This window comes from Lissotriton vulgaris, chromosome 2_1, assembly GCF_964263255.1.
Source record: "Lissotriton vulgaris chromosome 2_1, aLisVul1.2, whole genome shotgun sequence".
Taxonomy (NCBI): domain Eukaryota; kingdom Metazoa; phylum Chordata; class Amphibia; order Caudata; family Salamandridae; genus Lissotriton; species Lissotriton vulgaris.
This window is the reverse complement of record NC_141687.1, coordinates 328001908-328019534: the sequence shown is the minus strand read 5'-3', so window position 1 is coordinate 328019534 and position 17627 is coordinate 328001908. Positions and strand designations below refer to the sequence as shown.

The following is a 17627-nucleotide window of genomic DNA, read 5'->3' as shown; positions in this document are numbered from 1 at the left end:
GGTCGGCCCCCGAGAAACACTTGCCGTCTTGTACATTACCTAAAATCGTCCTACTTTCTTGTACTTTGGCACAAGGGCCTGCCGCAACATTCTATGTAAAAACCTTTTTAACTGAACATGGAAGCAGTTGGAGTTTTTTCAGGTAACATACTCATTCTTGTGGTTCAGTATGATTTTTTAAATTATTTTATCTATTATGCAATGGATTTAATTAAATTATTCAGCGAAACAAATTACTGGCCCATCTTCAGTAGTTACCATTTGTATGTCACTTGATAAACCCTGTCATTAAATGTCTAACCATGATAATGCATGTAAACACCCTGCTGCCTCATAATAGTGTTGTTGTGAAGGAGGGAACTTCGAAAGAGCTTCTATGGCCTTCACTCACTCTACAAAATTGAGAGTCGGTTTTTAAGACTTCGGGCCTGATTTATTTGTATTGTACTACCGAGATTCAATCCTAACCTGTTATTTTTAACTACCTAAAATGCAAAATAATAATTCAGTTATTTTGCTCTTTTTTTCCAGATGGCTAATTTGGCACTTATGAGAGGTCATTATGACAGTGTGAGTATGGTGACCGCCGTGCACATTCAAGTCTAGCTCGGCCTTTTGAGGTGCAGTTCTGCACTCTGTTGGGCATCTTCTGGCATGTTCTCTTCATACACTCTCAAGCAACAGCAGTTCACAATCTGCAGATCGAGTATGCCCCTCCGGTTAGACATTGACTTTTGGGGTGATGAACAGAAGAAAATGTTTGATAATGGAGACTCAGGACCTATTTTGTTATATAAACTTGTATAGTGCACTATTATCCATGAGGGCATCCTCAGTGTGTGTACCTAGTCATGCATAGGGCAGGGTGGGTATTGAAAAGCCAGGTCTTCAGCTTGTTACAGAATTCAAGAAGAGAGGATGAGACTCTGATGTGAATTGGGAAGTCATTCCATGCTTCAAGAGCGATGCAAGAAAAGGCACATTCCCAGTGTCTTGTTTTATGTATGTATCATGTGTGAGTAGGAGTCCTGTGAAGTGGAGTTGTCTTGTGGTTGGTAAAAGGAGATGCAATTGTTCAGGTAGGTGGGATCTAAGTTGTGTAGTGTCTTGAACGTGTGAGTGAGGAGTTTGAACTGGGTGTGTTTGTATATTGGGAGCTAGTGGAGCTCTGTGAGGTGAGCTCTGCTTGGGAAGTTGAGTTAGAGTCTGGCTTCATGTTCTGGATGGTTTGTAGTCTGGTGAGCTGCTTGGAGATACTGGCATAGATGGTGTTCCCATATTCCAACTTGTTAGTGACTAGGGCATGAGTGACTTTTTCTTGTGTTGCCTAGGAGCCATTTGAAGATTTTTCTTAGCATTCAGGATGTGATAACTGAATACAATAGCAGCATGTCCAGTTTTCTGTTGATTATTCTGAGGTTCCTGGTGTGAGTGGTGGGTGTGGGACTGAGTTCTTCTTGCCACCAATGGAGCTGTTCTTGCCAAAGTTCACTACTTCTGTGTTGTCTATGTTGAGCTTGAGGCAGTTTCCTTTCATCCAGTTAGCGAATTCGGTCATGCATGCTAGTGAACTTGTTCCTTGTGTTGGGGGTCTCGTCTGAGAGTTGCATGTCATAGGTGTGTGAGAGGCTGTTGATGTGTGCGTGGATGACATTGACCAGAGGGATCCTGTAAGTATTGAAAAGGGTGGGACCGAGAAATGAACCTTGAGATACTGCTGAGTTTGCGGGCTTCTGAGGAATAAGGTACCAGGCTGACAGCTTGTGATTTCTCCTCTTTATCATTACCGCCATTTCTAATCATTAAAGGAAGACATGCCAGTAACACCACACACCAAACGTTAATTTCTAAACAAATTCCTTGAGTATTGTCCGGTAGTAAACCGCAAAAAATAGGTTTGCTCCTGGTGTTCCCACATAAAGTATGTCGAAATGTTGCTGCCAGCAATGCTGATACCAGATTTACTCTTGCCAGCATATTTTACAGATTGTAACATCTGCAGGTCCTTTATATGCTGGATGAAGGACAACTCACTTAAAATCAATACGGACAAAATCGAGGTTCTGGTCTTTGACCCTCAGATCCCCATTTGGTCTGCTGCCTGGTGGCCGCAAACTGCGGTCCCCTTCCTGTTCCGGTCAAAACGGCAAAAAATCTGGGGGTCCTCTTTGCCAAGGGCCTGTCTTTTGACGCCCAGGTGAACCGAACAGTCAGTGCCTGCGTTTAGATCCTTAAAATTAGGAAGAAAGTTTTTCCGAATATCCTTTCGTAGCTATATCAGCCCACCATCATTGCACTAGTCACCTCCCGGTTAGACCACTGCAATGCTCTGTACCTTAATAACAGCACAGGTTCCTTGAACAAGCTCCAGGTGATGCAAAACGCGGCGGCAAGGGTGGTCCTTAACATCCCGAAACACCAGTCCGCCAGTGAATGTATCTGTGCCTTGCACTGGCTTCCCATCAGGAAGCGCATCTCCTTCAAGGCTCTGAACTGAACTTGGTGTACATAGCAAAGGCTCACCACACCTTAAAACCATGTTTCAGTGGTACACTCCAGGGAGAGCCTTGAAATCCTCCACTCTAAAGAAACTTGTCTCTCCCAGATTTCGCAGTTCCAAATGGGGTGGCCGCTCATTCTCTGTGGCGGTACAAAAGGGGGTGGTGATGGACGGAGCATCTGAATCAAACACTCACACCCAGTCAAAGGATCTGGGTTTAATCCATCACCGTTCTTTAGCCCACTCTGCCACCCCAGTTCAGACATGGCTATATGCAAATCAGTCTGACCCTGTGACTCATGGGAACAGTCCAGCCCGAACTGCCAAGCCATGTCTTCCCCGGACTGGAAACAAGCTTCCGAGGACCGGTTTCTGGCATTCCAGCCGTCTTCAGCCTGGCTTGCTTGAATCCAGTGGCAAAGTGAGCAAGGGACTCACGTCTGAGCATACCCTGCCACACTTATGGCGGCCAAAAGCGGTACAAAAGGGGGTGGTGATGGACGGAGCATCTGAATCAATCAAACACTCACACCCAGTCAAAAGATCTGGGTTTAATCCATCACCGTTCTTTAGCCCACTCTGCCACCCCAGTTCAGACATGGCTATATGCAAATCAGTCTGACCCTGTGACTCATGGGAACAGTCCAGCCCGAACTGCCAAGCCATGTCTTCCCCGGACTGGAAACAAGCTTCCGAGGACCGGTTTCTGGCATTCCAGCCGTCTTCAGCCTGGCTTGCTTGAATCCAGTGGCAAAGTGAGCAAGGGACTCACGTCTGAGCATACCCTGCCACACTTATGGCGGCCAAAAGCGGTACAAAAGGGGGTGGTGATGGACGGAGCATCTGAATCAATCAAACACTCACACCCAGTCAAAAGATCTGGGTTTAATCCATCACCGTTCTTTAGCCCACTCTGCCACCCCAGTTCAGACATGGCTATATGCAAATCAGTCTGACCCTGTGCCTCATGGGAACAGTCCAGCCCGAACTGCCAAGCCATGTCTTCCCTGGACCGGAAACAAGCTTCCGAGGACCGGTTTCTGGCATTCCAGCCGTCTTCAGCCCTGCTTGCTTGAATGCAGTGGCAAAGTGAGCAAGGGACTCACGTCTGAGCATACCCTGCCACACTTATGGCGGCCAAAAGCGGTACAAAAGGGGGTGGTGATGGACGGAGCATCTGAATCAATCAAACACTCACACCCAGTCAAAAGATCTGGGTTTAATCCATCACCGTTCTTTAGCCCACTCTGCCACCCCAGTTCAGACATGGCTATATGCAAATCAGTCTGACCCTGTGCCTCATGGGAACAGTCCAGCCCGAACTGCCAAGCCATGCCTTCCGTGGACCGGAAACAAGCTTCCGAGGACCGGTTTCTGGCATTCCGGCCGTCTTCAGCCCGGCTTGCTTGAATCCTGTGGCAAAGTGAGCAAGAGACTCACGTCTGAGCATACCCTGCCACACTTATGGCGGCCAAAAGCGGTACAAAAGGGGGTGGTGATTGACTGGAGAAGCCGGTCCTCGGAAGCTTGTTTCCGGTCCAGGGAAGGCATGGCTTGGCAGTTCGGGCTGGACTGTTCCCATGAGGCACAGGGTCAGACTGATTTCCATATAGCCATGTCTGAACTGGTGTGGCAGAGTGGGCTAAAGAACAGTAATGGATTAAACCCAGATCTTTTGACTGGGTGTGAGTGTTTGATTGGTTCAGATGCTCTGTCCATTACCACCCCTTTTGTACCGCTTTTGGTCGCCATAAGTGTGGCAGGGTATGCTCAGACGTGAGTCTCTTGCTCACTTTGTCACTGGATTCAAGCAAGCCGGGCTGAAGACGGCTGGAATGCCAGAAACCGGTCCTCGGAAGCTTGTTTCCGGTCCAGGGAAGGCATGGCTTGGCAGTTCGGGCTGGACTGTTCCCATGAGGCACAGGGTCAGACTGATTTGCATATAGCCATGTCTGAACTGGGGTGGCAGAGTGGGCTAAAGAACGGTGATGGATTAAAACCAGATCTTTTGACTGGGTGTGAGTGTTAGATTGGTTCAGATGCTCCGTCCATTACCACCCCCTTTTGTAGCGCATTCTCTGTGGCGGCCGCTAAACTTTTGGAACTCTCTGCCCCCTTCTATTACCACGGTTGATTCGCTTCCAGCCTTCAGGACACATTTTAAGACCTGGCTCTTTGCCTCTTAGCTGTCTGCTGCTAGTCTATCTTCTTTTCACCTTGCACCTTGCCACTTTTTGGTTTAATGCGCTCTTCAAATGCTATCCTATTCTATCCTAGTGATGGGCTATAGCTAGGAATTTTGTGATAATTGGAGAATGTTTAGTTTTACCCATCGTTCCGATCACTTGCCCCAGTCAGAATAACTGCTTTGTTTCGCCTACCCCTATATGGCAAATTAGCTGCCACAGAACCTCCAACTAATCCGTTTCAGAAGACCTGTCCTGATGAGATTGTGTCTTCAACGCTGTGTGTACTTGCCCATGACTGTCATGCAAGTTATGGTGGCACCAGAGAGAAAAAAAGCATATTGTCCAAAATGCACAGGGAGGAAACCCCCAAAACATTGTGGACGCTGAGTTTTGTTTTGTAAGGAATACCAATGCAGTGATAATTGGTTTTAAGGGTGCAACCTAGTGATACCTTGTAGGCACGTATTGTTTTACTGCTGACTCTACTGAGAGGGCAACATGGATAGAGTAAGGGCTTCCTTCTACAAGCTTGATGCTCATCAGCCAGTTGCATGGTCTAACTTTCATGTGGTAGCATCATTTAGAAGGTCTAGGTGAAAATAGAGAAGCAAGATTAGATGGCAAGAAAGTATATGTAGGAGTTGTTGGAAGTATGTGGCGAGATACCTCAGTATCTTGAGTGCCTGCTGAAGAGATTTTTGTTACTCATAGCCTCATAGGAAATCCCAGGAGGTCTGACTCAACTGTTCTTCCTTCCAAGAGCTTTAAAATGAGTATCTGCTAATTGGAGTACCTGGTATTTATGCCAGTTCACGTGGTGTATATTGTGTAATTTTCTCAGTATCCTTATTGGGTAAATGTGAGGGAGCGTAGATATCCTTATTATTTTGGCAAACATAATTTGGTTAGGTGGATAATATTACGTAAGAAGCTATGAGCTCACTTGCCATTACCTCAGTAAATCGAGATAAAGCAACCTCTCACTTATTAGTGCTTTGATATTCAACAAAGAGTCACAACTATTATGTAGCAAAGCTCAAAATTAAAGTGGAAGCACTCGATCAAAACACTGCCCCTAAAAGATGGTGATAAAACTGTACCATATTGAAATGATTTCTATTGAGTGGGGTCTGAAACATAAATTTATTTTAACACCGTTTTTCTTTTACTTTTTCGTAGGCAGAAAAGTTGTTTAAGGTAGTAATGAGTTTAATGCTGGCTGCTGACACAACGCAGGTACGTTTTTAACCAACATTGATGCAGCTGATCTCTTCATGCTGTCTGTATCACTACATCATTTAGGATACCCATGTCTTTTTTTTAAACATATTTTTATTGGCATTTTGTAATTTTACTATGACAATTCGTAATACAAGATATACATGCAAGTGATATACTTCATCTGATATAGCCAATTATACCGTTAGTGATATGTGAAGCTGATTGGTAGACCTTGTGTCAACAGTGGTTTTTGAAGCAGTGTGTATAACAGGGGTTTAAAAACTGGGAATAGGTGCATGGAATTACTAGGTATAGGTATCAGATGCGGGTCTGGGTGTTGTGAGTCTCACAAATCAGCGCAGCGGTGTACTGTTGCTACGTGGGAATGGTTACTGTTGAACCGATATCAGAGCCAGATCGCCTAGTGTGATAATATATGGAATGCAACTGGCAGCATTACGAATGCGCCAACGGTGAGAGTCTAATGTTTGCAGTTGTGACTTTCGTCAGTGGTTGAGGGTCTGTTGGCCTGGTCGTGCCGGCATCCGGCTCTTCGCTGTGTGATGATTGCTTGAAGCGGTGCAACTGTAGGGCCCACTCCATGGAGATGGGGTGTTTACCTATCCCCTTGACCTCTTCCTCGCGCAATGCCTCCTCCTCTGCGGCCGCCCATTTGTGTACAGCTCCCACCTATGCCGCAAGAGGGGGGCCCGTGGAGTATCGCCAATGCATGGCTACGCTCCTTTTAGCTAATAAAACAGCCAGCGAGAGGAAGCGTATGTGCACTATAAAATGTTTCTGCGTTCTGAATATGCCTAGCGCACTAGCCTCCCAAGTGTTTAAGAGTGTGAGCCCCGTGAGCTCTCTCAGGGTGTCATGAATATTTTGCCAGAAGGGCCGAATTGTAGGGCAGCTCCAGAACATATGCTGAAAGTCTGCTTACGGGGAGTGGCATCTGGAGTAGAGGAACTGCGTGTCAGGGTAGAATTTTTGCAAGCGCGCTGGTGTTAGATACGGTCTGTGTAGTAAATAAAATTGTATGTTTTTAAAGCGTGCATTTCTGGACACCTTTTTCGGGTATTCAAGGGCTCTGACCCATTCCTTCTCATGCAGTGGACGCCCAATTTCATCCACCCAGGTGGTGCGTAAAGTCGTTAAGGGTGTGTTTGCGAGTTCTCGGAGTGCTTTATAAAGCCACGTGACTAAGTGTCGCCCTACTCCCATGTGCAAGATGGTATGTATGACTGGATGTGTGTTCGGCTCCCCAGCTAGGAGATTGTGATGTGGGCGGAAGCTCTTGAGGGGTTGGCGATACAGTAGGAACTGGCCTGGGGGGAGACCGTACCCGTTCATAAGACGTTGGAATGATTTGAGCTGTCCGTCCTCGAATAAGGACTCCATATCGGTAATCCCACATTCCGTCCATGCTGTTAGCATGTTAGCAGTATAGTAGGTTTCACATCCAGCCGACAGTGGGAGCATTGGGGAGTATGAGGATGTACCTGGCGATATGCGATACACTTGTAGCATACATTTGCGGGCCACTGCGAGTTGTAGGGGGTACGTTCGCCGTGGCTTAGTACCAGGTAGGAGAAGGCATGTGAGTTCTGGGACAGAGATAGGACCAGTCGTGGTGTACGTCTCGTTGGTGTGTCTGCCTGCCGTCCAATAAGATAGCCATTGCAGTTGTGCTGCTAGAAAATAGGATTCAAACAAGGGGGCTCCTAGTCCTCCCTGGGTTGTAGGTAACTGCAGTGTCTTCAGTGCTATTCTATGCCTGCCAGACCTCCAGATCAATGTACTAAGGAGGGAGTTTAGGTCACGGAAGAAGGTTCTGGGTGGGATCACTGGTAAGTTTGTGAAGTGGTATAACAACCTGGGGACCATTATCATTTTAGCCAAACCCACTCGGCTAATCGGGGCCAACGGGAGTCTTCTCCAGAAACTGATTGCCGATCTGATGCCAGCGAGTGCCTTACAGTGGTTGCCCTCAAAGATGTCGGCTGGGGAGTGGTATAGGCGGATCCCAAGGTATCGGGAAGCCTCCGCACTCCAGGACACCCTCTGAGTGCCTATCCATATGTCTCGAGGGGGCAGATTCGGATGGAAGGGGTATACCGCGGATTTGTCCCAGTTTACCTTTAGCCCGAAGGCTTCCGCAAAGTCTGTGAGTGTCGCCCAAATGGGTGTCAGGTCGTCTGTAATGTCCTGTACGTATATTAAAAGATAGTCGGCGTACATGGAGACGCTATGTACGGTGTCCGCAATAGGGATGCCCCAGTGTGTGCCCTCTTGTCGTAGTCGTATGGCTAGTGGTTCGACCGCGAGGGCGAAAAGGAGAGGTGAGAGGGGACAGCCTTGCCTTGTGCCCTTTTGTACCGCAAATTCCATAGAGATGCGTCTCCCTATTCGGACACGTGTGGTGAGTTTGGTATATAGAAGTCGTGTATACGCTAAGAGGATGGGGCCGACATTTGTTCGTTGTAGGACTGAGAATAAATACTGCCAAGTGAGGGTATCGAAGGCCTTCTCAAGGTCTAGGATGAGACAGGCTGATCGGGGGTATGTGTCACTCACCTTATCCTGAACATGAAAAATACAACGTATATTCTGGGACGTGTTTCTACCGGGGACGAACTTGCATTGATCCGGATGGATCGGGGGACGTATAATTTGTGTGTATCTGTCCGCTAATACCTTCCCAAGGATTGTACAGTCGGTGGAGAGGAGGGTGATGAGACGATAAGATGCCATAAGTTGCGGGTCTCGATTTGGTTTCAGGAAGGTAGCGTAGGATACCCATGTCTGACGCTAATGAAGGAATAGTTGTTATTGTTTCATTTACTTGATATATTCATCCCTTAATGCCTCTAGGCAGGTAGAAAACTTATGACAAACATATTAATTTGATATCTGTGAGAAGCACAATTGGGCTTTATTTTGAGCTTTGGCATGTGAGTTGTTATGTGTGCATACCAAGCTGTTCTGGCCCATGCCCAATGCTGCCAGCGAGGCAACTGGACATTCACCCAGGAAGTAACCGATTAAGGGATGGTTTTGCTGCATGAATCTTTTCTGGATTCACATGCTGTGCATTATTCCGCCATCTAGTAATTGGATCTGCAATTGTCTTTTATTTTTTTTCCCTTGTTTTGGTCATTGTCGACCACCATTTGGTGCCAGGTACCTCCCCTGTGTGACGTCAAACGGTATCCTGGAGGTCGATGTGTGTGGTCTTCATCTTCAGATTCTTTTTTCCCCTGTTGGGTCTGGAAGCAAGACTGTAAGCTCTGAAGATTTTTCCCCAAAAACTTAAAGAAAACCTAAAAAAGGCTACAGTGAATCTCATCTTTCATCGATGCCATAACCGGGGACAAGAGTAGAGCTCCGGCGACGACACCACAGAGGACCTCTTTGGTCCACAAATGGCGAGGTAGGTGACATGGAAAATATCCCCTTCAAGTTTTGTCCAAATTGCCACTACAAGTACTCTCAACGTGACCCACATGACGTCTTCAACCTGTGCCTGCCAAAGGATCACTCAAGGACAAGGATTGTGAGGCCTGCGCGGAGTTCCTGTCAAAATCACTCAGAAGCCGCCGAAACCAAACAGAGACCCACTACGCCACGATTTCACAGACCACAAAGAAAACATCCCTCAAAGACCTGTGCTTCTCCAGTGATGAGGAAAAATGTGGAGTACCAGCAGAATCGATGCACGAGGGATCAGACTTCGACAGTTCTAGAAGGGGACTCTGAAAAAACCCATGCCTGCAAGAAGGCGAGCGAAAAAACTAAGCAAATGGATAAGGTAAGACATCATATACATCCGTCGGAACGAAGGGCCGGGAACATAAGGCGCAACCCAAGGCAGCCCCGACATCGAGCAAAAAGGTGATGGAGGGTGAGCCACAATTAAAAGAACCCCAAGGAACCAAACCAAAGGTTACCAAGGAGGGAAAAACGCCAAAGACAGGGGTTGAACACGAACCCACACAGAAAAGCACTACGCCGTCGAAACCAGACGTGGCCTCTAGTAAGAAGAGAACATCTCCGGCCTCTGACGCTGAGAGAGCTCTCGAGGTCAAAAAGAAAGGGAAAAGACTCGTGGACGAAATGGCAAAGCTTCTCCAAACGAAGGAGGAGTTCGACACCTCTCTGAAGGATTTTCAAATCCCTAAACCCACAATTGCAGAACCAGAGAACGTTGACGCCGAAGAGGCATATGAGGTCGAGGGAGAAGAAGAAGGTATCTTCGACTCACCCCCAACCCCAGAACCTCGCAACGAAGAGCCCAAGGAATATGGGGAGCTACTGGAGGAAGAAGAAATCTCCGAACATTTCGAGAATTCATGGAACAACCTCGACACTGAGAGCCCAGAGAAGAAGGTATGCAGTTATCCGTCAAAAGCATCACCAGCAGACAACATAGTTTTCTACAATGGCTTAGTCAATAGGGCAGTAGACCATTTCGGAGTTGGCCTCGACAAAGAAAAAGGAGACACATGCTTTCTCCTGGAATCCCTAGCCCCTGCCATCAAGGGGACTCAATACCTCCCAATGTTTACCATCATACTGGCTCACGGTAAAGAAGCCTTAAAAGAATCAGCTTGAAGCAAGGGTGTGACACCCAGGGTTGAGAAGAAATATTAGGCCTCCTCAAAAGACCCTATGTATATTCAAGGAAACACAGTGCCAGGTTCAATTATTGTCACCAAAGCCAGAAGAAGAACTAATGCATTCTCCAATACCGGCCCTCCTCCAGAAAAGGGAGAGTAAGAGAATGGACATGGTGGGTAGAAGAATGGAAAATGAAGCTGCAACACAGTGTCGGATTGCAAATTCCAACGCCCTTCTAAATAGATACAGCCCCCAACAACGGGTAAAAAAATAGAGGAGATCCTCAATAAACTGCATGAGGAGGACAAGAAAAAAGCAAGGTCGATTGTCCAGGAAGGTAAAAAAAGTGGCCAATACATGCCTTAAGTCAGCTTTTGATGCTGCAGACACTGCTAGTAGGCAAATGTGCACAGGCACCACCCTCAGAAGACATGTCAGGCTTAGAATATCCGGATTCAACCAGGAGGTTCAATTCTCCATCATCAATAGACCATTCACTGGGGACGCAATGTTTGGGAAAGAAGTGGATGAATCCCTTCACCCTAGCAGGGCAATGGGGGCTGTACAGCAGAGAGGTTCCTTTAAAAGAGGTGGTTTCAACAACAGAAAGACCACAGGAAGAGGTGCATTTGGGCAGGGACAGCAAATGTCACAGCAACCGCAAGGCAAAGCACTAGGCAACAATCAAGTCAACAGGGAAGCTACAAGGCTGGCAACAACAGCAGAAGCAGCCCTTTCGGGGGAGAGGCAGAGGCCAAACCCCCAGAGGAAGTGGAAATGGCTCTAACCCACTCACTCACAGAAAAGAACCCACACAAACACCAGTGGGGGAAGAATATCCTTTTACCTCAAACAGTGGAAAAATATCACAACAGACAATTGGATGTTAAATTTGGTAAAGTATGGGTATTGCATAGAGCTTACAAAGACACTATCTGCAAACCTACCAAAAACAAGAATATTTCTGAGATCAGAACTAACACAGCTAAATTCAGATATCAAGGAACTATTTCAAAAACACGCAATAGAAATAGTACCAAAACAGGAATGTTTCAAAGGAAACTACTCACCGTACTTCCTAGTACCAAACAATGACCTAATCCTAATTCCAATCCTAGACCTATGGTTCATAAACAGGGGCATACTAACACAGCGCTTCAAAATGTGTACTCTCCAAGAAATAATCCTTCAAATTCAGAAGGGAAACTGCATGGCAACAATAGAACTCAAGGATGCCTACTTGCATAACCCTATGAACAAAAGAGACAGAAAGTACCTGCGGTTCCTACAGAACGGAACACATTACCAAATCAAAGTACTTCGGGATAAAATCAGCCCCACATTTCTTCACAAAATGCCTAGGCGCAGTGGCGGCACACCTAAGAAGGGGGGACTCCACGTCTGTCCCTTACCTGGACGACTGGCTCATAAGGGCACACTCAAAGCAAACATACCACAATCATGTTCAAACAGCCATCCAAACCCTACAGGATCTGGATTTCTCAATAAACCACAATAAATCTTCAACAAAACCAGAAAAGTATAAAAGCTTCATAGGAGCAAGACTAAACTCAAGGAGTGCGAGTGCGTACCGCATGCAAAAAAGGATACAGGCTATACATCAAGAAGCGACCCTCTACCTGAGTGGAGAATCTCTGACAGTGAGGAAGGTCATGAAACTCATGGGCATGATGGCATCAACAATAGAAGCAAAAGGTCCAGGAAGGAATCATTTCAAGTATCATTTTAATGTTATATGTGTCACATACGTGAACACTTAATTATAGTGACCATAGGGATTCACAAGCAACAATCCAATTGTATCAAAAATAGATTATTTTAATTTTCAATGAATAGATAGCTTTCTTTAACAATAAGAGTCTGGCAACAAAAATACTACCAAAATGATTATAAAAGGTACTGTGGTAGTGAAAGAACACCTTTCGCCTATAATGTGGGTAAACAATAGAACTATATACAAGTGAATTAAACATAATGAAATTCACAAATTATATTTGGGTGAATTTTACGATGTTTTGCAAAAAATGCGTTATGCGTCGACGTTTCGGTCCTCGTTGGTCACAGCGATCCGTAGGACCATCCTCAGGACAGAATAGTTGCACAGGAATATCTAATATAAACATAATAACACAGGCATAAATGAAACCCTAGGGTACAAGGAGAATTATGTAGTCAGCCCAACGCAAAAAGACAATAAAGTGATAACAGCATGACCAGCTGCATGCAGGAAACTAATTACAAACAAAACAAAACCCAGACAACCATCACCAAGTGAAACTACCATAGATCAAATTCCCAAAAGCATGTCAAAGCCGCGTGCTATTTATCCAAGACCTAATTCTAAAAATGTACAAAAAAATCTAAGTGTACAATAGATCCAAAGAAAGCATTACTCACATGTCCATTTACTAGGACCAACGGATAATATAATAAGAGATATATAAAGCAATAGCGTCATAGTTAATCAATGGTGCTAAGTAGTACTATATGCACTGTGTGCTGGTTAGAGTGTTCCTCACGGTAAATAAACGCCAGACTGGTCGCTCTAAATCACAATAAAAAGGAGTGGTGTTAGCACAAAGTGCCGTACGATACAACACCCCCGTTAAGCAGTGCACCCAAACGTGAGACAATGTTTTTAAAACTTACGTATCAGAAAGCCACCTTATGACCTGCGGGAAATTACGAATCTACGTTAGTGACCCAACCGAGTCTACAATGTATAATATCGGGTGGAGATACCATTCTCGTGGCGTGTACTTACTTTAGCAGCAAACGACAACCGGCAAGGCTCAATCCGTGTTGATCCCGGTAAGAAATCTCGGAATCACTAGCCCGATGAACACTGCGTGATTAAGACGCCGTGTATAAATGACGTCACACAGTCCACTAACGTGGCGGCCATCTTAGAATGGAACACAAGATGTCCAAAGCCTATCCACATATAAGATTATATGCATGAGTCCGATATGTTATACAAAAATCAAACTAAATAAATAAAATGCCATATACTTTTAAGGTTATAAACAAAAACCAGATCATACATACATAGAAATAAATGTAGCGACAAATAATGTATGGACGACAAAACTATATTACAATAATTAGTCTACATCCATGTCCAAATGGTACTGGTTGGGGCACACAGCCGTGTGCATAGTTAGATCAGTAAACTAGTAAAGGTTATCAATAAAGTTCAGCCAAGTGAAAGAACCCTCATGTATATATGGCAGCTCAACAAGATCATGTAGCTAAGATTCTTCCCACCATCATAATAAAAGGTAAGGTAATCCAGAGGTGCACTACATTGTCATGAGTTATCAAAGAGTGGCCATAGTATGCCATTCAATAAAGCCATTTAGCCCATTATCAACAGTATTACACAGCTGTTGGACAGGCCTCGTGAAAGGCTCGCTCCCTCCCCGCATGACAGGGCCCGGACACCGGCTCTCCCGGTGTCACCAGAAGAACTACCCCGGCAACCCACAGAAGCAACCCGCAACCCGTCCCCCACGGGACGCCTGCTCCCGAACATCCCAGCACCAGCGGACCCGGGCCACCGTCGGCACCATTGCCCGGGCCCAGCCGCCATCTTGGACACTTCACCACGAGGCCGCATGGCCTCAGCTCGACCCCAACCCTGGGCCTGGCCAGCCCCGACATCGAGGCACCACCATCCACCCAGGAGGTGAAGAGACCTCTTGGCAGGTCAATGGGAGAGAGGAGTGTCGATGGCTCTCCCCCGCCAGGTGCCGATCGCCCCCAGCCTCCCCGGGCACTGGCTCCACCCCCCAGCTGGGTGTCTGGACTCCCTCATCCCGGACCTCCCGACCTCCAAAAGCGAGGGTCCGGACATCAAAGGAGGCCAGACCTATAACTGGGGCAGCTCCAGAGCAGGAAGGCAGTTGTATCCTGGAGTCGAGAGACATCTAGAAGAACTCATCCTTGACGGACTGCAGGCGCTGCCGCAGCCCTGCCTTGTGAATCATCGTCCTGCCTGCTGGCGCTGCCGCGGCCCTCTGCAAACTTCATCCTCGTCGGGACCTGCTGGCGCTGCCGCGGACCTCTGCAACCTTCCTCCTCGTCGGGACCTGCTGGCGCTGCCGCAGCCCTCTGCAACCTACATCGTCGTCGGGACCTGCTGGCGCTGCCGCGGCCCATCCTTGTGTGAACCATCGCCCTTGCTGGCTGGCGCTGCCGCGGCCCTTCTCAAGTGAGACTTATCATCCGAGCCTGCTGGCGCTGCCGCGGCCCGACCTTCCAGAACTCCGAGCTCGAGGATTGTGAGCTATTCCTCGTACCACCTCAGTACCAGACCGGTACCAAGACTGTCCCGCTACCCCCTTTCCCTTCCAGAGACTAGAATTGAGAGGACCCTCGTGTCCCGATCTCACTGTATCGTGATCTCCTTGCTTCAAGAATCGTATATAAAGAGTCTTAACCTTATCCTTGTGTGGTGTCCATCTGTGGGGGGGGGAAGTTGCTTGTCTGTACGATCGCTGGAGACGGCCCTCACCGGAGGCCTCTCCCCTTGTCCTCGGCCGACCCTCCAGGTCCCCGTCTAACATTGGTGGCCAGCGGCGCGATCCGAACCAACGCGTAATCGTACAGTCACCGACCGACCCCTGCCTCACCACGTCTTCAACAAGGCTGACGCTGTCATCGCACCCCACCTGCGAGACATCATCAACACATCCTTCGACACCGCCACCTTCCCTGAGAGCTGGAAGCACGCCGAACTCAGCGCTCTACTCAAGAAACCCACAGCGGACCCCACCGAACTCAAGAATTACCGCCCCATCTCGCTCCTCCCGTTTCCAGCCAAAGTCATCGAGAAGACCGTCAACAAGCAGATGGCCGCCTTCCTCGAGTCGAATGGATCCCTCGACCCCTCACAGTCCGGCTTCCGAGCCAATCACAGCACCGAGACCGCCCTCATCGCCGCCACCGATGACATCCGAGCCCTGATGGACAACGGAGAAACAGCGGCCCTCATCCTCCTAGACCTCTCCGCGGCATTCGACACTGTCTGCCACCGCACCCTAGTACAGCGCCTCAGCAACGTCGGAATCCAGGACAAGGCGCTGGAATGGATCATCTCCTTCCTCGACGGAAGAACACAGAGAGTCCGCCTACCACCGTACAAGTCAGAAGCCACCGAAGTCATCTGCGGCGTCCCTCAAGGATCCTCTCTGAGCCCCACCCTCTTCAACGTCTACATGAGCCCCCTCGCGGCCATCGCACGCCAACACAACCTCAACATAATCTCCTACGCCGACGACACCCAGCTGATCCTCTCCCTGACCAACGACCCCGCCGCCGCCAGAGCCAACCTGCACGAAGGGATGAAAGAGGTAGCCGAGTGGATGACGACCAGCCGCCTGAAACTGAACTCGGACAAGACGGAGGTCCTCATCCTGGGCTCCTCACCCTCCGCCTGGGACGACTCCTGGTGGCCTCCCGCCCTGGGCACCGCACCCAAACCGACAGACCATGCACGCAACCTGGGCTTCATCCTGGACTCCTCCCTCTCCATGACCAGGCAAGTCAACAACGTTTCCTCGGCGTGCTTCAACATCCTACGCATGCTACGGAAGATCTTCTGGTGGATCCCCACCGAGACCAGGAAGACCGTCACCCAGGCCCTCGTCACTAGCCGACTGGACTACGGCAACGCCCTCTACGCCGGTACCACCGCCAAGCTCCAGAAGAGACTCCAGCGGATCCAGAACGCCTCAGCCAGACTCATCCTCGACATCCCACGAACCAGCCACATCTCCGGACATCTGAGAGACCTTCACTGGCTCCCCGTCAACAAAAGAATCACCTTCCGCCTCCTCACCCACGCACACAAAGCCCTACACGACCAAGGCCCGAGCTACCTCAACAGCCGAATCAACTTCTACGCTCCCAAACGCCACCTCCGATCAGCCAACCACGCCCTCGCCGCCGTCCCCCGCATCCGAAGAGCGACTACAGGAGGAAGGTCCTTCTCCTACCTGGCCGCCAAGACCTGGAACTCCCTCCCGACCGACCTGCGCCTGACCCAAGACCACCTCTCCTTCAGGAAGAAGCTGAAGACCTGGCTGTTCGAGCAGTAGCGGCACCCCCCCCCCCCCAGCGCCTTGAGACCCTACGGGTATGTAGTGCGCTTTATAAATGTCATTGATTGATTGATTGATTTATCGTACAGAGAGTAACTCACCCCACGACTCAACCACAATGACAACAAAAGAGAGCGGATCCACAGAGAAATTCCAGATGGAGAAACTAGAAGAGTACAACCACCGAGAGCTAAAGTAATTTTGCATAGAACTAGGCATTGCTACCACCGGGCTGAGCACGAAAGAGGACTTCAAACACGCCCTAGAATCTTGGGCAGAAACGTCTAACAACAGCCAAATCCATTTATTCGCTCTTTGAGTTAACAACTTGTCCACATTTTGTCTTCTCCTTGTACCCTTTACAACCTCAATGACAAACCACTTCATATCAGAAGGCCCATGTGGCATGCTGTTATAATGTTCAACAAGCGGAGCAGTACTCACATTGCACCTAATACGCGATTGGTGTTGTGTGATGCGTTTTTTTATTTCTTGTGTTGTCTTGACAATGTAGTTAAGGGCACAAGGGCACTGGATACAGTAGACTACGTTTTTAGTCATGCAATTGGAATGATGTTTATTGAATGGCATACAATGGTGGGCATCCAACAACATAGCACAGGGGAGACCCCTCAGGAACCCAACTCCATCTGTGACAATCACCACGGGCACATCCATCAACGGTTGGAGAGCACATTACAACCAGCTCAAAGTACGTGGTCAATGAAATGAACAGGATTCCATAAAACACATCAACTTCCTGGAGATGAAAACGGTCTTACTTGCACTGAAAGCATTCCATAAGCACATCCAGGGAAAGACTATCCTAATCCAAACAGACAATACAACAACAATGTTATGTTCTATCTAAACAAGCAGGGAGGTACAAAGTCCTTCCCCCTGAGCAAACTTGCCCCGGAAATCTGGAAATGGGCAGTAGCTCAAAGAATCAACCTACCAACAGTACATCTA

At 48.0% G+C, this 17627-nt stretch overlaps 1 protein-coding gene across 2 annotated transcripts in view; it reads left to right on the top strand.

Annotated features, from left to right (window-relative positions):
* Nucleotides 1-17627, top strand: part of TTC19 (tetratricopeptide repeat domain 19) — a 162044-nt gene that overhangs the window by 81924 nt on the left and 62493 nt on the right. For both annotated transcript variants that reach the window (XM_086955065.1, XM_086955063.1), the window contains exons 4-5: nt 532-570; nt 5869-5925. In XM_086955065.1, the coding sequence (XP_086811191.1) occupies nt 532-570; nt 5869-5925 (96 nt within the window). The remainder of the gene's footprint in view (nt 1-531; nt 571-5868; nt 5926-17627) is intronic.